Source organism: Parasteatoda tepidariorum, chromosome 3 (assembly GCF_043381705.1).
Source record: "Parasteatoda tepidariorum isolate YZ-2023 chromosome 3, CAS_Ptep_4.0, whole genome shotgun sequence".
Classification (NCBI taxonomy): Eukaryota; Metazoa; Arthropoda; class Arachnida; order Araneae; family Theridiidae; genus Parasteatoda; species Parasteatoda tepidariorum.
Genome location: NC_092206.1, coordinates 53,507,237 through 53,531,126, shown reverse-complemented (window position 1 = coordinate 53,531,126; position 23,890 = coordinate 53,507,237). Strand labels below are relative to the sequence as shown.

Below are 23,890 nucleotides of genomic sequence, written 5' to 3'. Positions count from 1 at the left end.
TGTTGTTCTCGTTTGACAAGTGCTGAAAACTACAAGTTAAATGGGACCAAAGGCATTGAGCACAGCCCTAAAAATATTGATCTAACACCCCTATTTGAAATAGTTAAACCTCGTAACCGTAGTCACAGCCATTACTCCAGACAAATGGCGAGGGAAGTTCCATGCAGAGACAGACTATATTTCCATAAGACATATGTTATATGGTTAATTAAACAAGCGGGTGTAGAAATTAAGAAAATTAAAACACTCATCTGAGGGGCCAGAAACTAATAGATATTACTAGTCCATACACATTTTCACTGGTCTACTTACATGTCACTATTAGACTTTTTTTTAAATAATAAAATGAATTTAAATGAAAAATTACAATATAAAGAATGTGCAATATCACAATTATGATAAAATATACTATTTTTTAACAACAATACAGACCATAACATGAAACCGAAAATTAAAAACTAAATCAGCATACCACCCCTTTATATTGACTGGTGGTCTAAGAGACTACTGATAATTATTTTAAAGTGGTCCGAGTTGAATTGTAGCACTCTCAGAACAAATGATCAACATTAATTTCGACCACTAATAAATTTATTTTAACAATATTCAAAAATAATATTACATACTGTTATGAAGTATAATTTTTGTTCAAATAAAAAATAAGTAAGGTTACAGGAAAAAAAATTACATGAAGTTAAATTTATTTTATGAAAATTAATGGTTCAGTAATAAATCCACTAATAAAGTGATATGGAATTCTTTAAAATTCAAATTATATTTGCAATAACTACATATCATTTACCAGCTGAAGCTGTGAGCTGATAATCCCATTCTAGTAATAACTCCCAAGACACACTCATAATTTCAGTAAATAGTTCTTCAGGCAATACTACGGCACCTTTGATTATAGTCGATATACTACAATGGAACAAACTCTTCACCTAGGAAAGGAAAAAAAATAGAAAATGGAGAGTTTTATTATATGAAACAAAAAATAACTTCACTCATTACATCATACTCTACATGTGTGATGTACTAAACAAATGTAAATGTATGTAATGAGTGGGTATCTCATTTAATGTAATGTGACATACACATATATGTTTTTTAACTATTTGATGACTAACTGTCACACTAGAGCTAAACTATTAGGTATTGGTATGGTTTGGGATATATTCTAAGTGATTATTTGAAAACAATTATGAAGTGCACAACACTAGCGCATTATAGTTTGAAGAGTCAATGATAGTAATCGCTCAGTCTCCATACCAAGTTTCACAATTGTCTCACTTTGTTTGTACTTTTACGATCCTGAAATCACTGGGATTATTATATTAAAGTGGATTCCAAACCACTAAGACATAAACAGCGAATGTACAATCTGATAACTTTTAAACTTTAAACTAAACTTTCAACATACAGAAAATTTTTAGCATAGGAAGTTGTAGGAGAAGTATTGTAAGAGAACACTATCCACCATACTAACAAATTAATTTAGTAATGATAATATAGTAAATTATTTTTAATTTCAGAATATAAACTTTTAGAGCATAGAGCCTGCAAGAGCAAAACTTCTCTGAAATTTCCCTGTTATACACAGCTTTCCCATTGAATATTGTAATTTTGCTACTCCTCAAGCTATTTGGATGAATAGTTATAAAGTCTAACATAGTTAAAGTAATCAAAAAATGGTTAACTCAGGGCTAAAAGTAATAATGTAGAAACAGTAATAATCACAAAAAAAGCTATAAAACATAACTTTAATAGAATCCTAAACTTTTTCATTAAATTTTCTTTCTGCTTCTACTTTACTTATTATCAAAGATATTAGATATGTTTTATGCAAATGAGATAAAATTGGTTTCTAGTAAAGATTATAAATATGTCTATCACAGAAAATTTTAATTTGGAATAAAAAAAACTCAAAAGATTTTTTTAAGAGTAAACAGAATTTCAACACTTTTTTTAAAAAATGTTTCCCATAACTTTGACTAAAGAAATTTGCAGCAGATTTTAGAACTAATTTTGAACACATTATAATAAGCATTTTGATAAAATTCAGGGGGTAAAACTTGAAAAATGATTAAACCATATATAAATTTTTCAGATTATATTTCCCTTGATAATCTTAACATATTGTCTGAGCTAATTTTCAAATTAGTAAAATGTTTAAGAAACAATCAATAAAACATAATGTAATAACTCAGATTTTTTACAACATTAATCTACAATTACCTTCCAGCTATAATTTTAACGTTTACAAGAAAAACCGAGATCCAATCAGATTATATTTACTCATAACCATATACTTTTAAAAAGATAATTTGATAGATTCTTGACTTGGTCGTAAAGCCAAATGGCAGCATGACATTTTCTTCTACTAATTCTAATATCCAGTGACATGTTTTAAATTTGTTAAATGTCAACTTTGAAAACTTTTACCTTGACTCCACATTTTTTATATAAAAAATGAGTCGATACTTAGACAGGTCAACCTCAGAAATTCAAAAAACTAGAGACTTTTTGAAACCACTGCAAATCATAATAAACAAAACAATGATAAAAATCGAAAATAAATAATAAATTTACACTATCTTTAAATAAAATTCTCATTTAAGTGGCTTTTTTACCCCTAAAAAATTTGTAGCATTTTTTGAAAGCTTTATATAAAAGCTTTTCTGAAACTTTCTCTGGTTTGTTTACCCGGTCAAAAAATTATTCAAAATTTGTTTTGACAAAAAAAATGGTTTCGTTGTTTCTCTTACAAGTTACATCACTATACAGAATGATTAATATCGTCAGCTTTAACTTGGCCAACACACAGTAGGCATTACTTTTCCTGCTGCTGACTTTACACCATTTTGTATCAATCTTATCAAACGAATAAAAAATTCCAAATTATTTCTGCACTGAAAAGGATGAAACTGAATTTCTAGAACATAAAAAAAACAAGCATTGATAGCTGTTTTTCTAAAATTCAATAATCACAGAAAAAATTACAACAGAAAACTTGATGCTCAAAGTAAAAACAAAGTGAGTAAAGTAAAAAATATAACTCTAATTAACTATCTTTGGATAAATTAAAATACTTCTTTTTATCAGACATTTAAAAATTTCAAGAAATCGTTCTGAAAAGGGATGAACGATAAGCCAAATACACTTACACAACAAAATAGCTGATCAGGAGATGATACTGATCTGCTAATTGTTTTCGGAGATACATGCAAAGTATGCATCTGCCTGCCAACTCTTATTAGAAAAAGAGCCTTAGAAAACAATTCGGTGGGCAGAAATCCTTAGTTTTGATATAAAAGCTTGAGACTCAGGACAAAGCCAAGAGAGTAGGCCAGTTTAGTTAATGCTTACGATACTCAAGATAATGATAAGAAATTGATTATTATAGCTGTTAATCAGTGGTTAAAATTTCTTATAGATAACTATTACAGTTTTACTTCCCTTTATCTTTTTCAACAGTGAAGTTTATGTTTTTATCCGAATTTTTATTTTTTCAGAAAATACAATATGAAAAACTGAGATTTTTGACTTAATTTTATTTTAAGAATTAATAACAATGTTTTCCGTTTCTCTTTTTTTTACACTCAACAATTTCACTTAATTTCACTTACATTATTATAGCTTTTCTTTATCATTAATATCTTGCATGGATAACTATTATAGTTTTATTTCACTTTGTGGCATTTTTCTAGTATGTGGTAATTTGGAGATATTTGGAATTAAACAATCATAACAAATGGCAAGCAAGATTTCTTTTTACAAGTCATTAAAGTAAGTTTTATTTACCGGTTCTAGTCACAGTAACTATGTATATATGAAAAAAATTAGAAGCGTTAGAACTAGAAAAATAAAATTCTTATTTAGTATCAGAAAGTACAAAATTTACATACTTACTATTTAAAAAAAAAGTATTTTACATTTTAATTACTTTAAATTAGAATAAAATTATGTTATCCTCACTTTCTTAAATAAATACATACACACTTATGGTTAAACAAATCATGTTAAATAAATTATAAACAATTTTCTTTCTGTTGCACAGTTGTGCTTTCTTTTTTACATAATTTTTTTTATTCATCTTTAATAGTAATTGAAAACAACAAGCTGTTATAAATATTATTTTGATTCTGATATACTTGACTTTTTTTTATAGAACTGCACTTTTTCCAAAAAATAAAGAAATGCAGAAAAAAAAAGTATTTTGTCCCTCACTCATTAGTAGTTTTCATTAAACTGAAATTTAACTATTCCCTTGCATTCCAGATTGTTAAGCTTTTACTGCACTTTAAGAAAAAGCTAGATTTTTTCTAAATCAAAATTTACAGAAAAATTACTAACTTCACAATCTTCAAAAGCTAATATCACATTTTACAAAGTTAATACCTGAGATTTAATGTATTTCAACACGGATAGTTCTTCTTTGGATTTGCTTTTATCTTTTCCATTTCCAGGAGGTTGGACTTTTCCTTCTGCTTCTTTCAAATGGATACCCGCTTCAATGTCATGGGCTAAAAAAGTTGTGCTGCTATGAAGAGATCTAAAAGCTGCTAAATGTGGGACATCACTAGGCCGTTCTAATTTGTCAATGTGTGCAACACTAGCTTTTCGCCGAAGAGGTGAACTTGGAGCAGTTATGATCTAAAATCGTGACAATAAAATTGAGAATTTATATTTTTGCATACTGATGGCGTTACTATTTCCCAACTATCAAATAAAATAACAAGGTAAGTGAAACCTTGTTATTTTATTGGACTGTTTGGAAGTTTTAACGCATTAGTACGCAAAATGTATCAAAAATTTACTACAATTTAAGGCACAATGTATAAATTGTTAATTGTAGCTACGTAGGTGGATCAAATATAAAGGAAACTTTTTTAATAGCAGCAGGCTTTTTTAATTCTTATTGTCATGGCAACAATAGAACTTTAACTAGACTCTGAAAAATTGCTTGGCAGTGTACTTCGCAAGTTCTTTCTTTTTTCTTTTTTTAGCAACTTGAATAAGTTAGCGTAATGCTCCTAATGCAGTTGCACAACACATAATCAAATTTTTACCAAGAGTATATGTTAAACCTATTGAAATTTTGCACAGATTTCAGGCGCACAGTTCGGCAATGTTACCCGGTCGAGGGCTCAAGCACGCAAACAGCACAACAAGGCAACAATATTTAAACAAGGCCATGAAGAAGCTGAAAATTTGTCTCCCGCTCTTTCACCAAAAATGAGTCATACAACAGTGAAAATTGACCAAGTTTGTGTCCTTATTCATAAGGACTGACAAAGGAAAGTTTGAGAAATTAGTGTCATCACGGATATGAGTTATGGCAGTAAGCATAGCATAATTCAGGATGATTTGGAATATCGAAAAACCTTAGCAAGGTGGATGTCTTTTTGACCACAAACCAAAAGGATGTAAGAAAATGAAGAAGTTCATCGAAAGCCACAGTAACACAACAAAAGTTACACACATTACACAGGGAAACAGTTGAACATTCTCCATAATGATTGGACTTGGCACCTGTGGACTACCATTTGTTTGGACCTCCTAAAGAAGCCTTTGGGGAGGGATATTTTTCTTCAACAAAAAGATAGAACATTTTGTGCCTAATGGTTCACTGCACGTCCTACTTCTTTCTATGCCACCAGGATTCCGAAACTTTAGAATAAGTGTGGAGAAGCACGTGGAAAGCATTTGAAAAATAACATTTTTGTATTTTTGGAAAGTAAACTTTTATTATTTAGTTAATAAAAAAGTCTCATTTATATTTGTATACACATTATTTCACCCTCATATATACAAAAATAAGTCAGTTTCAACTGTACAAGTTATTATAAGAATTAATAAATAGTCTAAAACTGTTTATACTTGACTTAGAAGAGATAAGAAAATCTTAATTTGATGTGACAAGTTCCTTGAATTTTAAATTACTATAAATTCAGGTGTATAAGTAGACTTTTCAACCCCCTCCCCCCAAATTTTTTATTTTTATAAGAATCAGGTGTCTACTTGTACCGTACGCCAAAGAAAAAAGACTACCCTGAATAACTTTTGATCTAATGATCAGATCTTTACGTTTTAGGACTCAATCTTAATGGTTCAAAGAGGTAAATTTTGTAGAATGAAAAGTCGAAGTGAAATTTTGTAGAATTAATATATATATTTTTTAATTTTAGAAAGTTTTAACCAACGAATTATACAGCTGACATACACAAACTTGTTATCCCTTAGTCGAAAATAGGGGCTTGACTTAATGCGATAAGTGATAAATCTTGATGACCAATAAAGTACTTTTAAAAACCATCGTTTGCAATATTATAATGAACAGTTTACTTTGTCTGCTTTTTTATTAAGTTAGAAACCCAATGAAAAAATCTGATATTTGTTTACTCCAAACGAAAGAAAATAAGAACAATTATAAAACTATACCAATTACTATTTAAACACTAAAGTTTCCCATAGTCTAATCAAAGACATACAATAAACTTTGCTTCCAAACTATTGACATTGATTAATTCAAACTCTCCCAAGTAAAAGGATTAGTCATTTAAAGTACTTAAAAATAAAATAATAAGGGGATACATATTTTAATGTTACTGGTTCAGTAAACCAAACTTGGAATTCAAGCTTCAAACAGTTTAAAGCAAGGGAAAATATCAGTATATGTCATAATACTAACATATACTTCTCTCTAAATAATAATACAAAATTAAAAAACATTTGAATAAGCTATACCAGTTTTTTGACAGACAAGGAGTTATGTAAAATTGAGAAGCAAACAACAAAAAAATGCAATGATAGAAAATTTTAAACACTTATAATACTTATCTTCAAAGAAAAATACTGTATCTTATTATTTCTCAAAACAATTATGATCTTTAGATTAATCTAAGAATTGATTTAAAATGTTGTTCCATCTATTTTACAAAAAAGTATGAAACAAGCATTAACATAATGCCGCAATGGAAACTTACAATAAAGATTATAATATTTGAATAGCTCTTGCAAAAAATAAATAAGTAACTATGTATTCTTAAAAAAACATATGAAATATAAATCTGAGTTATCATTTCATGTTCAATAAAAACTAAGAACTAAAAATGATGTGCTAACAGATAAAATTAATACCTTTTTTATTTTCTTCTCTTTCTTCAACTCGCCTTTATCTTCTTCCTGCTTTTCAGCATCAACCATCATACCAAAAGTATCTCCATAGACCTAAACAAAAAAATCAGAAAACATTTTTGACTTTAAAACCATTCCAAGAGAATTTCAAAATACAGTTTAATTAAAAAATGAATACACTAATACTTCTAGCAAAAATAAATTTTGATAAAGTAAATTAACAATTTAATGCAAAAAATAATTCTTAAACTGAATTATTAAATGAAATTAATTTTTTAAAAGGTTATATTATGCAATAAAATGTCTGGTACAAAATAAAACTAAATAAATTAATAAAAAATAAGGCCACTTTTAGAAGTTAAGCATAAAATTAAAATGTTTGGTTACACTGGGCACAAATAAAGGAAATATAAAAGTGAGCATGTATTTAATTTGTAGTCTATGAGTCAGAATAATATTGATTTGCCATAATGCTTCAACATTTTTAAAGATTGTAGACATTAAATTTTATCAGTTAATGGAATTAATTTTAATAAAAAATTCAAGAGCATAAAGTATGCTAATTTTTTGAAATAAAGTAAATATAAAAATAAGCCTATTTTTAATTTGAAATAAGATTCAAATGGCCAGTCGCAAAATAATAATGATTTAAATTTCTTTTTATAGATTTAAAACAATAATAAACCTCCACTCTTTCCACATACATTTACAAAACTTCAAATACTAGTACATAAATATGTAAGTAGTACATAAGTATAGCAAATGGTCTAAATCATTACTTGATTACTTTACAATATTAAATACTGTTGTTGTTAGAAATTATAAAGTTTAAAAAAATTAATAATGGTATAGATGAATTATTTTACCTTTCGAACAGCATTGACCAAACGGTTGCAGGATCGCATCTGTCTTCTGTAGCAATTGGAAGGGCAAAAGTATTGATGCTGACAATCATAATTCAAGCTTTTCAGGACTTTAACTAACACCTTAAAAGTAAGTAAAAGTGTCATATGAAAATATTTCTAGGTTATTTTCTAGGTAAGATACAGGAATATTCCAGGATTTTGTAAAAAAATTGCAACTTTCCCTGACTTTCGGAAATAAAATGTAATTCCCTGATAATTTCAGATTTTTGTTCTCCTGACTCATTCCCTGTTGATCACAGATCAAACTTATAACACTTATTTTTAATATTAGAAACACACAAAAAGGCAACGAACAAAATCAATAAAAATATATTAAGTAATTACTTTCAGCCAAGGAAAATTCTTTGTCAGCATGGTATCATCACTTTCAGGAACATCGGGTGGACTCTCAGGAGCTAAGTCGTCGCTGAGTACTCCCGGAGATTCTTCTCCAGACAAATCAACCTTATCGCTAGTGTCACTTCGATCTGATACAGCACTCACTTTTCTTTTGGAACGAATACTATCTGTTCGCTGCAACACTACAAATAATCATATTATCTGTAATTAGCCTGATTGTATTCATACAAAGCTGCATGCTAAAATAATAAGTACATTAAAGGCGATAAAGTTGCATGATAGGTAATAAAGTTCCAAAAGCAATGCCACCAGATAAAAGTAAATTCAACCGTTTTTCCTTTTATAAAACTGCTATTTCACAAAAAAGTAAATAAATAAATAAATAAAATAGCTGAATTTACAATGGGAAAATGGAAATGCACCAAAGAGTAAATTTTCCCTTTTGACCTTGAGTAGCTTTTATTGCAATGATCAGAATTTTACAAACTAAGGGGCAATCTAAAAAGATCATAGATTTCAAATATGCTAACTAACTGGTGCTAATCATAAATTCAGTTACAACCATTAAATCTCTGATTGGATTAAGTCTTACAATTAAGTCTCCCATTTAAACCATAGGCACCATATTTTCCAGATTATGGCTCAATTCCATATTTTGATAATCAAGAATTCAAATCTCTAGAAAAGGAGTATTTATTGAGAGAAAGTAAAAGTGAGAAGTGTTAGTTATCACTATTTAATTACTTTATAACTTTTTAACCAATAAGATTGGAACATAGTACATGAAAATCAGGTCATTAGAATAAAAGTTATTTAGGATGATACCTATTTTTTCGGCTCACTGTATGCCACAATCAATAAAACATTTTTTTAACAAAAGGAAACCTTACTAGAAGCTATGTCTTCTTCATCTTCAGCAAAAGTAGAAGATCTAGCTCGACTCCGTCTCTCACTCGGTTTCTTCAGTTTAAGACTTCTTCTCTTGAAGCTTGAGCTATTGCCAGCCGATGAGCCCAACCCTCTTCTTAACAAACGAGGTCTTCCAGTTAGCCGTCTTCCTATAAAAAAAGTGATTGAGGTATTATTTAAAACATATAAAGGCACTTTTTCTGTTATTAAGGCAAAAAGTGAGTTACAGGTATTAAATTTGAATTATTGCACAAAGTAAGATGCCCTTGTTTCACTGACACACTGACTTTTGGAAGTAATCTGAACATGTCTTTCGTAATAGAAACGCCAACTTCAATATGAATATGTCTACTTTGATGAATGGAACACATTGAACAGTTGACTTGCTATTTGTAACTCAGCACATTATCCTCCTCGTGCTGTTGATACTCAGTTTTGATCACACACATTGCGAGCGTGTACACACTCAACTGGTAATAGTAACATAAGAGCCATGCACACAACCGTGATCTTATTACAACTCTCACGACTTGCGCTCTAGTCTGGTGAATTTAATACAGCGCTGGCGTACAACAATGAATTAACTAGTGATACCCATTCATCGAATTCTAACCCAGATAAAATTCTGGTGGGGGAGTATTGTAGCGTAGCTACCACTACAATTATTCAATTCTATTTTACAAGTGCATAGAAGACATGTTAACTCAATTCTATCTAGAGGTACCTTTAGATAAATGGTGGTTGGCACTGTCAGTAGTTTAGCCACACAATATCTTTAAATTATAACTTATATTTTTTTGTCTAATATCTGCCCCATACAGTATTTTAATGATTTATTGAGACACATAACTTCCTTTTTCGACTTAATATTTTTTTGTAATGTATTTTAATGATTTATTCAGTGTTACTCATTACATAAATAGTTTTCATAAAGCATCACACTCGTACTTTGATAAATAATAGCTTTTGTTAGCTATTAAAAAATAGTATTAGTCACATGAATTTTAACATATTATGCTTTTACTAATGCATGCATAACATATCTGCCTCATCATTCAGACTTGCAGTAATTCAATTTCGTTAGTTTTGGACAAATATTTTGGAAAAGAGGTAGTAATAAGCATAAAGTGAACGAAATTTTATGACAAGAAAAATAAAATCTTATGCAACTGAACCAAATATCAAATTATTGTTTATTTTTTTTAGGTAATCTTTATTTTTAAATTAGTTTCATTTTGATATGCCATAGTAATGCTTGAAACTTTAAAAGAAGCAAAAATAAAAAACCATCTTTTCAAAAAATAATAAGGAATAATGTTAACCTTTCTTATCTTCCTCCTCTTGAACAGTTAGAGTGGTATTACTGCTATTTTCTGATTCACCATCAAAGTCAATATATTTATCAGTATCTTGTTGAAGAAGAAAACTAATCCTGCGCTCCCCAACTAAGAAGATAAAACAAATCAAATCAAAAACTTCAATGTCACAAAGCTCAAATAAATACACTTTATACAAAGGGGGATTATCATTTGTCACAAAGAATAATTTTTAAGTCACAAAGAATAATTTTTAATTTTATTGCTTACTGTAAACTAATTACGTAAATAGTTTTTGAAATTTAGATTTAGTGAAATTTGTTAAGAATTAAAGATTTTTTATTATACAGGATGCATAGCCATATTTTTCAACAAAAAGTAGCACCTTTTAAGTACTTTTGAAGGACTTAAAAAATATTTTTAATCACTTTCCAAAAATTATTAGGACCATAATTAGGATCTGTGCAGTAATTAAAAATTTTTCCGTCATTTAAAGTTTTTAATTTATAAACATATAATCAATAAAATTAAAAAACATTTTCAAAAACTTCACATAATCATGATAAAATAGCTATTTTCTGATAAATATTGCAGAGAAAATTGTGAAAATCATTAATTTTTTGTACTTTAAAACGACAATCGACACGGCAAAGAAAAAATTTCTTTTTAAATGATAGAAAATTAAGCACATTTTACAAACACCGAATAAAAAAAGCACCTTCAAGGGCTTTTAAAAAACGCAAATCGAAAATAAGTACCTTTAAGTACTTTTTAAAAACGCTATGCACCTCGTTTAGAAAGCACTAAAGTCATAGCATAAACTTAATTAAAGAATATTTTAATTCAATAAAACATGAACTTAATGAAAACTTTCTTGATATTTAATTTATGATATGTGTGCACCAATCAAACAGTAAATTTTAAAATTGGATTCTTAGCATTTTATGGATTGAAACAAAGAACAGATAAAAAGGAACTACATGCAAATTATATGGAATACAAAGTTGATAGATTCTAAAAACAATTTTATGCATAGGTGGCAATAAGATGTACAAATAAAGCCTGTAAAAACTGAAGGGGTACCTTAACCAAAGCCTTATTTTACCTTATGCTTAAGAAGAAATAGTTTAATATTTTACTTCAATAGCTGGCAAAAGCCAGCTGGGAATATAAAAACGGAAACGTTCCCAGAGAATATTCATTCACACATTGACCATCCTAAAGATGACTTAGAGATTAATATCCTAACCTCTTTCTTTCATTCTTTTTTTGTTGATACGCCTATATTGACTATGTGAGCTCAACCCTGCAGATGATTGTGACATTTTTTCATCAAATGCTTACCTGATTTCTCTTAAAGGAAGGAATTTTAAAGACGTTCTCATCAAGGCAAGTAACCACTGGGATATATAGCTGTGTTGTCCTCTAGCAACTTCTAAAAAAAGGTTGATAACTTCCTCTTGCAGCTTGTTGACCGACTAATTTTCAGGATTGATTTTTTCATCAAATGCTTACCTGATTTCTCTTAAAGGAAGGAATTTTAAAGACGTTCTTATCAAGGCAAGTAACCACTGGGATATATAGCTGTGTTGTCCTCTAGCAAAAAAATCGAGCAACTTCTAAAAAAAGGTTGATAACTTCCTCTTGCAGCTTGCTGACCGACTAATTTTCAGGATTGATTTTTTCATCAAATGCTTACCTGATTTCTCTTAAAGGAAGGAATTTTAAAGACGTTCTCATCAAGGCAGGTAACCACTGGGATATATAGCTGTGTTGTCCTCTAGCAAAAAAATCGAGCAACTTCTAAAAAAAGGTTGATAACTTCCTCTTGCAGACCGACTAATTTTCAGGATTGATTTTTTCATCAAATGCTTACCTGATTTCTCTTAAAGGAAGGCATTTTAAAGACGTTCTCATCAAGGCAAGCAACCACTGGGATATATAGCTGTGTTGTCCTCTAGCAAAAAAATCGAGCAACTTCTAAAAAAAGGTTGATAACTTCCTCTTGCAACTTGTTGACCGACTAATTTTCAGGATTGCTCTTCGCCAACAGTAGACATGTACAATCAAAAGATTTTAGCTTCCCATCGCAATCAATAAAAACTTTTATACCTGACTTTCCGTATGCTTCATGACTCTGCACCAGAAATTCATTTAGCACCACTCAGCAAGAATTACACATGTTGTATATTTTATTTTATTTCCCTCAATGATATTTCTTACGAAGATGATTAATAATAAAACAGGTTAGCGAAATCAAACATAGTTGTACGTTAGTTGTCGTGCTTAGCATATAACAAATAGTGTCGAATAATCAATAAAATTTGTTGTACCTGATTTTAGGTATGCTTCCAGACTCTGTACTGAAAATTCTTTTAGTCCCTCTCAGCAAGAATTAAATAGGTTATATTTTATGCATAACCAATTTATAACTGTTGATGTTTCTTACAAAGATGAATGATAATAAGATGGGTTAATGTACACAAACGTAGCTGTATGACCAATTTCATCATGGTCAACACTGTTTGTTATATGCAGTAGCAACTGGGAAATGAAGTTTTATTACATTTTTTTTTCTCATTATGTCTTACAAGAGCTTCATTTTAATTTAAATGTAATTTTTCTAAAACCTTAAAATAATGTAGTAATTTTGATATGCAAACAAATAAGGCTTTCACCTTCTATCGTATTATTTATGACACGATTATTATTTATTATGATTAGTAATTAATCATTTTTAAATATGGACGTATTGTGAAGTATCATTACCTTTTGAGTCAAATTCAAAAATTAATGAATTGAACATTTGTGATAGATTGGCTGTTAGAAATTTGATTTTTTCTTATTGAAGCAAATTTTTCTTTTTACTAAACCTTCACATTTTTCCAAAATAATAATTTAACCCACTTGTTGCAATTATTTTTTACAAGTAATGGGAAGCTGAATTAGTTCAAGCACATTTTTTTTAAATAATTAAGTTACAGAAAAAAAAATGTCTTACTTTGAGGCTCTGATATTGAACCAACGCTGCTGAGTGCCATACTCCAACGTCGGTTTGTGGTACTTCTGGGTTCAAACATAGGTTTATCTCTCATTGACATCAGTCGTCCACCCTTATGAGGCAAGTACTGATATGTCTCTCGCATGAATGCAGTGATTTCTAAAAGAAGCTGACACGCTGCCACTTGGAGAGCAAATGGACAATCTGACCCACCAGGATTGACACATGCTAAAAAGAACATCATTTCTTGATGCATAATTTGCTAAGTGCAATCCAAAAAATTTAAATATTATAAGCAAAAATCATTTACATCCATAATACAATAAAATTTAAGCATTTAACTTTTAGCATAGATTAGATAGGATGAATTATAAACAAAAATATAAATTTGGCACAATTAAAAGTGAATTTTGGGATATACTGTTAAGTAATGCTAATATTTATACAATTTTGAGTGACAAAAACTTAAATGAACAAATGAGAAATGATCCAAGTGGTAATTGAACTAAAATAAGAACTTCTGAGATTGTAATCCAAAACTTAAGAAAAAAAGGAGCGAAATTAAAATGTTTCCTAAGTGATAATTTCAAAGCTGCTTTTAGGTCAATTAAGAGACCTAAGGTATTAAGAACCATATAAATTTGGATGTGTTAAAAAAAATCCTACAGAATTGTTTGAAAGAGTACAAGCAAATTCCACATAGTTCAAATTCAAAAATCAATTCAGAATAGAAAGGTCGTCAGACGGGTTAAATTTCAAAATGAATATCGGTGTGTGCCAAATTATGTGGCCAGACAGCGGGACTTGATGAAATGCATCTGTTTACTACTGATCAATTCAAGTTAGAAATGAGATAAAAAGGAACTCAAAAGATTGGTCAGGAATAAGATCATCGCAAAAAAAAAAACTTTGTTATATTAAAACACATTTATAACAAATAATGAGATATTTTAAACTCTATAAAATGAATAATATTTTAAGAACTACTGGCTACCTTCATCCAAAAAATCTTCTTCTTCATCTTCTAATCTCAACTGCCGTTTTTTGTTTTCATCATTAGTACTGAGGCCTTGTTCTTTATCATTTTTCTCTAACAGCTCTTCCAATCTATAGCCAATAGCCTAATGGAAATAAACACATTTGATAAATACTGACTTTCCCACAGCATTTTGCAATTAAAATTAGCTTTTTGGGTTAAAAAAAAAAGTATTATATGAAAATATTTTTTGAAAGTTTATTTCTTATTTAAATTGTTATTACTTCTTATTATAATTTATGAGTGTGAATCTTTTAAAAATCTACTATGCTGGTGAATACTAAAAAAAACCCAATTCTATAAACAATATTTAGCTACAAAATAAAGAATGAAATAGAAAATACAAAAAATGAAAAAAATATCTTAAAAAATAATACTTTAGAGAATTATTGCCTAGCGATAACAGCATAAGAATATCTTATGCTATTTATTACATGATTACCATTTTCCACAGAGCAAAATTTTACTTTACAGTAAAAAAGAAAATTTTTTTGGTGTGCCTTGCTTTAAGGAGATAAATGACTTAACCTTTTTTTGAAAAACAGTTTAAACTGCAGACAGTTATTATCATAATACAATCGAATAGTTTTTGAGGGCAACAAATGCTATCTAACAAAAGAAAATATACCAGCAAAAAAGTATAAAACGAGTAAATGATACAATTGAGCATTTACTGGTGCATCAGCACAAATTAGTTTCAATCCTTCAACACCAAAAATTTACAACTAAGTTTGTACAAATGTACAAACTATGTTTAACTATGTTAATGTACAAACTATGTACTATGATTATTTAAACCAAACAGAAAACATTTAACAAAATTACTAAGTGATTTATAAATTTCAATCCAAAAAAAGGTGCAAAATATTGTTAAATTGTAAGTTTAAAATATTTTATAAATTTCAGATAAAACATTTTCTACTAACTTCAGCCCACTGGTAGAACAACTTTCCAGAAGCTTTCTGTAAAGCATCAGTTCTTCGTAAATCAGCATGCGTTATTCTGTTGGCATGAGGATTCGAAGTACGGATAATGGGTAAGTTGGTTCGCATCCAAGTAGGCCAGCATCCTTTGTTACAACGATGAACAAAATGAGCACATTCTAAGTATAAGGCAGCTCTAGCAACAACTGGTGCTTTCTGAAACAATAAAACTAAATTAAAGGCCAAAATCAATACGTTACAGAGGTAGATGGAACAGAGAGATGAAACATACTAAGTCCAGAGCTGCTGCTAAAAGGGGAGGATCGGGAGTAGTACCGGGCAAACAAGCTTCCATTTGAAATGAAAGTCGCATCATGCCATCTTTCACTGCTGTGATATTCACAAGCTTACTCTCCTTCGCAACTAGAAATTCACCTTCTTTCAATCCATGATCAAAATCACAAGAATTTCTCCGACTAATATCTTAAAGAGGGAAAATATACGAATTTCAGGCACTTAAAAAATTTTTTTGATTGCTGATAATAAAAAACACAAAATAACTAAGTTTAAAGTTAAAATTGTAACATTTAAACTTAAATTTTAACTATTTTTTTCAATTTCTGCATTTTTATTTAAATTTCATGCACCATTTAACACGTTGACTGTTGCACGCGTTTAAAGTGAAATCTCCTTCAGGTCACGAGTACCGCTGTACGAAGCGCATTCTGCTAAGTACTCCCACAGATATTTTAATAATATGAGTCTGGTGGTCACAAGAATAATATCTTGCTCGGTTTGTTTCCATGGTATTGTGTCTGTTGCTTAGCATCTGTTTTAAATGTTTTAATGCATAACAATTTTTTAAATGTATCCTGCTTTTAATTATTTTAGAGATCAATTAATTAGTTCAATTTCAATTAAATGAAATGGCTAATTCAATTTTAAATAAAATAAAGTAGTTTAATTAATTCCAAAATAAAATTTTTCTAATATAATATGGCATTTTTCCTTACAGTAACAGTTCCAATAATAAATTCATCAACAAAAATAAACATAATTATGGAGTTTACCTAATGGCTCTTCAAAACTCCCATGTTTGTTTTTATTGCGTCCAAAGCCTATTTTTGTCAAATGGTCCTCCATTCGCTTTTTAGCTTTCGAAAGAGTCACACCTACATGGCTTGAGGATTTCTGAGAGAGCTTTGGAGTTCTACTAATGATACTTGATCCCCTTGAAAGTTTTTCTGGCAAAGAATATCCTTCAAGGAGTGCTGATGGAAAGTTGTTATCATCCTCACATAAAGAGAAATCATTTTGCTTCATTTTATCTCCTTTCAACCAGTTCACTAAAACAAATAATTAATTTTCATTACAAAGAATTTAAAAATCAACTGCAAATCATTTAAAATCTTTAAACAGGGTGTGGTATAGTAAATATTTTTAGAGAAATTTTCAGAAATGTAAAAAAAAAGCATATACAGTACTTCAATAATTTTAAAAAATCGGTTTCAAATTGATATTTTAGCCAATGTTTGTATTGAAATTCAATTAAAATATAACAAATCACTATTGGGGAATGCAGTGTTGAAAACATGTTGTTTGCACATGTTTGTTTGCTGGTGGAAACAGAGAGGACTTGAAAGGGATTTTTATACTCGGAAAATGAAATTAGGTTAGTTAGTATGCTTTTATGTAGAAAGCAATTGATAGATAGCTTCATTGTGCAATCAAACTGGTTTTGATGTTTCTTATTCTGCCTTTTTCCAGAAGAAATTGAACAGATACCAATAGCATTTATGCATAAATATTAGTTTACAACTCTAGATGTGCATACTTTCCACTTCATTTCAGACAAAAATTCTAACAATATTTATAGAGTTTATTATATCCATATTATAATTTTTTACCATAATGGAACAAAGGTACATCTTCACATAATTAACCATGGATATTGAGTTTAAGACACTAAATTTTGACACTCCAATAAATAAAATTAAAATATGTGCTATAAATTCAAATAATTTACACAAGTTTTTTAGTTTTAAAAATGCCAACATCTTACTGAATTATTCACTTATAGATGTTTATCTTACCAATTTGGAACCTATTGCTCTTATGCTTCGGAGTTGGTTGAAGAGACAAATTCTCATCATCAGAGACACTCAATCTTGGTGTCCCCATCTTTTCACACCTTAAGAGAGGTGGCGCAACTTGCCCAGGTGCAGGACTAGGACATGAAGAAAGGTCCTCTCTGTCATCAAAGACACTCTATCAAAGAAAACAGAAATTAGGAGCTCAGTGGATAAAGGTTCCAAATGACATTTTTGAAAGGATGAAATTTGAGATTTCTCACAGAAATATCTTATTTTAGTTATATTTACCAATCTAACAATTGTTTACTTTACCAAGTATATACAAATATGTAAATGAAGGTGCTAAATTGAAATCTTAATAGATAAAATCAATAGTTTTTAATATCTGTAATGCAGCTTATATGTATAAACAAAAATAGTTTTGTTTATACATATCATAATATGTTTATACTAACATATGTTAATACTAATACGTTTATACTAACATATGTTCATACTAATATATGTTTATACTTTTGTTTATACTAATCATAATATACATGTTATTATGATTAGAAATGAAGAATATAAAATATGAGAAATCTAAAAGAATTTAATTACCTGTGCACTTGGAACTTTGCGAACACCTCGCTTCCTAAAAAAAGACTTTCTAGTACTTTTTGATAGAGCAGTTTCATCCACTAAGACTACAGTTGGAGAAAACGCTTCCCTGTAATCATCATGATCAACAGATTTTGTGTGTCTAAATAAAAGAAATTTATCAAATTAACTTCATGCAATGCAAAGAAACCATTGTAACTATTTTTATTTACAAGTTTAATTTAAGAGCAATTTTTTTTGTATCTTTAAAAGAACAGTGTTTATTTGTGTCTTAAAGAAATTATTTGAATGCAGCTTCCCTGTCAGTGCAGTGGATATAGCCTTTGTTTAATACAGCTAAGACTGAGGTTGAATTCCCTATGCTAAAAGCTAGGTATTTTGGAAGACTGCACTTCTTTCAATCTTTTCTTTGAGACTCAAAATCAACTCTTATATAATGTTTCTAGTGCTTTATGAGCCAGAAAAGTCCACAAACAGTTGGGAAGCTTGATGCAGAGGCTGGGTGATTATGAGCACATCTGGCTACCGATCAAATTTGTGGTAGAGTATTATGTGTATGGACTAGTATTGTCTTTGGATCGTCATTAAGGATGAATCTGAGACAATAGCCAGTAGCCCATTAGCGCAGCTCGTATATGATGTTTAGAATTGGTTTAACGCATGTAATTTCCCATTTGGTTTCATATCATTTAATATATGGCATAGATAGCTTGTCTAAATGAAAAAGCAATAGGTTTACATAGCACAAGGTTTTATTCACCTTGATCAATAAAGGATCAACACTTTCCATTAAGATTTCTTGATTATTACTTTATTTTGCATCTAGATGATCACTTCTTGCTCTGAGGAAAGTAGCCTTTAAAGCATATTGTTTGGCAGAAACCCACATGATACCTTATCCCGGCCTAAAATGCTATCTCAACTTTACTCCCCTCTCCATGCTCTAACTTAAATATATTTTCAATGCAAATCAAACATAATTCCAATTATTGAAAAAGTTAAAAGTATTACACAAAATATAATAAATGCGGACTATGAAGAGCGAGAATTGAAAAATATCACTAACTTAAGCAACGTTCTGCCACAGAACAAGGTGTCTATTTTAGGATCAAAGCTAGCAAAGGTAACGATAAAAAGTTAAAAGCTAACCACAAAGGAGATATACAATAAAATAAAATTGTGGCCAAAACGTTTTCTGCAGAATAAAACATATTGCAAGAGATAATACCATAACATAGTTATCTTAGATACCATAATATAGTTAATGCACAAAATATTATAGAGTAAAAGGGTACATTAAATATAACTCTTATATAATATTTATAATTGTATAATTTATTTTACCTTACAATCCTGGTAGTAGCAATTGTACTTTTATTCTTTTTGTGGGGTCTTTCTGCACTATCTAGCAACCCACTCAGAGCCACTCTTCTAAACACACCTCCATGATATTCTCGAACGTATGCCATAAATTGTCTAATGTTTCGATATAACGACTATAAATTGGAAAGCAAAATACAAAAATCAGGAAAGAATAAAAAATGAGAAAATAAAGTGAAAATACCAACAAAAACATCAAAAAAATTATAAATGTAGTATATAAGTCATCCAGTCACAAAGTTCATTTGTTCTATCTATATATTTGTCTAGTTTACATAAAATAAACTCAGTTGCAAACCAAATAGACCGAGTCAGTGGCATACAGAAAATAATTTATGTTTTTTTTTTACAATAAAATTATTTTTATTCATAAACACAGAAACTAAAAATAGCTTCTGTATCAAAAATTATTTTCATGCAAACTAAAAAGAACAAAAATTGAATTATTGCTTACAAAGCAGTAAACTGGATGACACATATATTATATTATCAATACACAAGTTTAAAAAAATCTACATGTAATAAATATAAGTGAAACTTTTCTTTTCTTACCCCAATACTTTTTTTCTATTTTAGTCTCTTAAAAATGAACAAGAAAAAACCAATTTGATTAATTACAGTGATTTAAAATGAGAAACGAAGATAAAATTTTAACTTGTTCTTTTCTGCAAAAATAACAAATATTTAAAGGGGTGGAAAAACTTATCGTTGTAACACTTATAATTTTTTTCTTCTATTAATAAATTTGAGTTAAATGATTTTGACATAGCACAATGGTAATTGAGACACAATGGTATAGTGATTAAAACACAATGTTACTGTAGAGCTAGGGTAATATCCGTATGGTAGAATGAACCCTTCTCTGCTTCAGTTTGATAAAAATGCACTTGTTTGAGATATAAAGTTAGCCAGTGTTTAATGCTGTAAGTGACATTGCCACTATCATGGGGTGGGTCTCGGAATCATAGAGCATTTCCATGAAACCCTTTGACAACAAGTGGCTGTTGCTGGAGTGCTTTTTCTTATAATACAGTTAAATCTCCTTAAATTATCCCTTAGAACAGCATCAACCACCAAATAATGGCCATATACTTATGAAACTGAACATCTTCAATGAGATTTAAACCTCAAAACAGCGCTTTTTGAACAAAGGCCACCTATTGTAAGCATGAATTTTGCTTCTGGGTATAACTTAATCAACTATTTTTTTTTTACTTTAGCTTGCAATAATTTTAATTGATAATAACTAGTGCTGTGAAGGCTCTGGGGATAAATTGTTTGCCTCCCAATGAGGTGACCCAGGTTTGGAATTCAGAATTGGACTCCTTGTGCAATGTCGGTTATGAAATAAAATAAAATTAATTATAACTAAATAAATTTTCTCAATTGTCATCACATTCCATTCCAATAACTGTTATAGGACAATTTTTGCACATGCGTATAGAAGGCGATCGTAAATACCACTTGGCAGTTCAATTCGGCCTAGAACAGATAACTTGCATCTTTTATGAATTTTATTCCTCCAGCATTCACGATTGGGCAGAAATTATTGATCAGTTTGTTTTTATTTTAGGCAACTTAAAGCAATGTATAAAAGCATGCACCTGACCCAATATTTTTTGACCAATTTAATTTTTTTTATTTTTAATTTAAGTTCTAAACAAGGGTTGAGATGCTTGAAGGAGAACTTTGGTAAATGAATAAGCAAAATATGAGTCGTTATCGCAAGTAAAGATTTTCTTGCTCTGATGTTATGGAGGGTAGTAAAAAAGCATGTGAAAATTAACGACATTACATCACTGTGGTAAAATGGAAATATTTAACATAAAAGTGATCATTATTTAATAAGTATTTTAGTAGAACGAATCTAATGTCTCAGTTTTCTTTAATTTTCAAATAATCAATTTGTTGATAACTCTGAATAGTGGCTATCTCTTAACATTAATCACTCAAGTACAATCTCACAATTGAACTTTGTTTGGACATTTCACCATAATTATTAATCAATTTTTAGGTTGAAACCATAATTCAAAATATGTTCCATTAAAGTTAATTAAAAATATGTTCCATAATAGAAAAGAACAGCCTATCACCATCATTTTTTATTTGCGGTATTTTGCAGTTGAAAATAGACTTTTAAATGTGACATGTTGATTCAATTACAACACAATTTTAATAAGTTTTACTGATGCAATCTTATATATAATAGTTCTTCCAAACTTTTTTACGAGTAAGTTACAAGTAGATTTTCAAGATATTCATTCTAACAAGTTAATAAGAAAGTATCACATAATAAAAAAAAATATATGACAAAAAACACATTTGAAATTTAATATAAAGAAAAGAAAATCTTCTTACTAAGTTTTCTTGACTTTTCAAATCTTTTCTAGCAACCACCAAGCGAGAAACTACAGCTTTAAAGGAATTTTGAATAACTAGACTTTCAGCATCTCTTGAAATTGGTTTTCCAAATCCAGCACCAAAATTATTAGCGTAAGAATGTCGGGAGTTGTTTTCTTGGCTACCGGATGTACTTGCTCTCTTTTGATCTAAAATTTAAAATATTAATACATAAATTTTAAAATTTCTAAAAATATTAAAAATTGCCATTGAAGTCAATACTAGAGCACATTTGTACACTTTTGGATGAGAGTCCCCTCCCCCAGCAGTGGCTTGAAGCCTATCCAGCGTCAGACCATTTTTTTTAACCCAGCTGTATTAAATACAGTCTTCAAATTAATAAGAAAATGAAAGAAATTTTCAGTGGGGAAGAAGCATTGAGAGCATGTAAGACTTCATTTCAACTTGAGGGGTCACATAACCTGTGTAGTCCAGATGAAAAGATCAAAAGATGCAGCTGTCTGAATTATTTCACAAGAGCAGTATCGTTTTCTCTCCTTTCTTTTCAAAGTTAGGGCAAGGTGACAGGAGAAAGATTGATTCTTCAGTAGTGAAATAGTTTAACAATTTACTAGTTTTAAAAATGGTGTCAAGTTGCATAGTTTTTTTTCTTGTAATTTAAAGCAGAAATAGTTATTATTTCAAATTTAGAAAAAGAAGTGTCCGGTTTGAAGAGAAGATAAAGTTTCAGGGCAAAAATGACTGTCCGCATCCGGTTATGCAAGTGTCCGCTTTGCAGAGAATGTACATAATGGTTTATTCATAGAAATTCACAAGGAATTAAAAATATGTCCATATTGAGAGGCGTCTGTTTTGCAGGAGTGTCCATAACAGGAGCATCACTGTGTGTATATATGTATAAAAAGCTTCAAATAATCTTTTTATATTATTCCTTTTCTGAAAATTCTTTCCTTAATTTATTATTCTAATCGGAACACTTTCTCACACTTTTAAATTCACATCCTGTCCTTAAATCTATATTTGGCTCAAGCATGCATTAGTTAAAAGTAATACATTTTCCCCTTTACTCTTTGTGGGAATCGCACGACTATTTAAAAACCAATTATAATTACTAAGATGTCCATTTCCCCCTAAATCGAAGCATTTCATGGATTTTCTTTGCAAAATTTTCCCTAACATTTAAGCTGGAGCAAGATGAAATGGTGGCTCGTTCTCTCTCGTCAAACATCACAAAATGATTAAATAAAATAAATCCTGTGCCTGTTTGTTCTGCTTACACATACATGACTGCAAACCTTAGATATATATATACATGCTCTTTTTTGTTGATATAATCGTGTGGGTCTTTTATATTCTTAAACACTATCTTCATTTTTGATTAAGAATTACTTCAATTTATTTTTAATCAGTTTCTTTTCTATTTTGATTAAACATTAAAACATCCATCTGTGAGTTTATACGAAGTTAAAGAGTTGTGTAAGTTATTTCAAAGATTCCAAATGAGCTATTATTCAGATCACCAGGGGTGATTGTGAACCCAAGTCAAAATTCCGGAAAATTTCTTGAGTTAAAAAAATAAAACAGTTTAAATTGAAAAATTAGAAAAAAATTTAAACAAGTTTTTTTCCCTTTTCTCAACATTTCTTAGTTTACTTAAAATATGTTTAAAATTTCACACATATCTATACCATTTACACATGCCTATGATGACCTGGAGAAGTAATTATAATTTGCAAATATGTCTTTCGTTCTTGAGTTTTATAATTATAACAACTATTTACTGATGAAAAATGAATATTAATCATGAATATAAACTTATAAAGTATCTCTCTGGCTCTCCCTTACAAACAAATAAAATAAACTGTGTTT

General features: G+C 29.5%; 1 protein-coding gene across 1 annotated transcript in view; it reads right to left on the bottom strand.

Annotated features, from left to right (window-relative positions):
* The window catches only part of LOC107447578 (unc80, NALCN channel complex subunit), a 90,566-nt gene that overhangs the window by 45,560 nt on the left and 21,116 nt on the right, over window positions 1-23,890 (bottom strand). The window contains exons 15-30 of the mRNA XM_043046998.2: window positions 22,019-22,209; window positions 19,625-19,776; window positions 18,281-18,422; window positions 17,681-17,855; window positions 16,658-16,933; window positions 15,880-16,070; window positions 15,591-15,803; window positions 14,623-14,749; window positions 13,629-13,856; window positions 10,634-10,756; window positions 9,293-9,460; window positions 8,388-8,584; window positions 8,004-8,123; window positions 7,141-7,230; window positions 4,399-4,653; window positions 803-941 (exon numbers count right to left, since the gene is read on the bottom strand). Coding sequence (XP_042902932.1) covers window positions 803-941; window positions 4,399-4,653; window positions 7,141-7,230; window positions 8,004-8,123; window positions 8,388-8,584; window positions 9,293-9,460; window positions 10,634-10,756; window positions 13,629-13,856; window positions 14,623-14,749; window positions 15,591-15,803; window positions 15,880-16,070; window positions 16,658-16,933; window positions 17,681-17,855; window positions 18,281-18,422; window positions 19,625-19,776; window positions 22,019-22,209 — 2,787 coding nt within the window. The remainder of the gene's footprint in view (window positions 1-802; window positions 942-4,398; window positions 4,654-7,140; window positions 7,231-8,003; window positions 8,124-8,387; window positions 8,585-9,292; window positions 9,461-10,633; window positions 10,757-13,628; window positions 13,857-14,622; window positions 14,750-15,590; window positions 15,804-15,879; window positions 16,071-16,657; window positions 16,934-17,680; window positions 17,856-18,280; window positions 18,423-19,624; window positions 19,777-22,018; window positions 22,210-23,890) is intronic.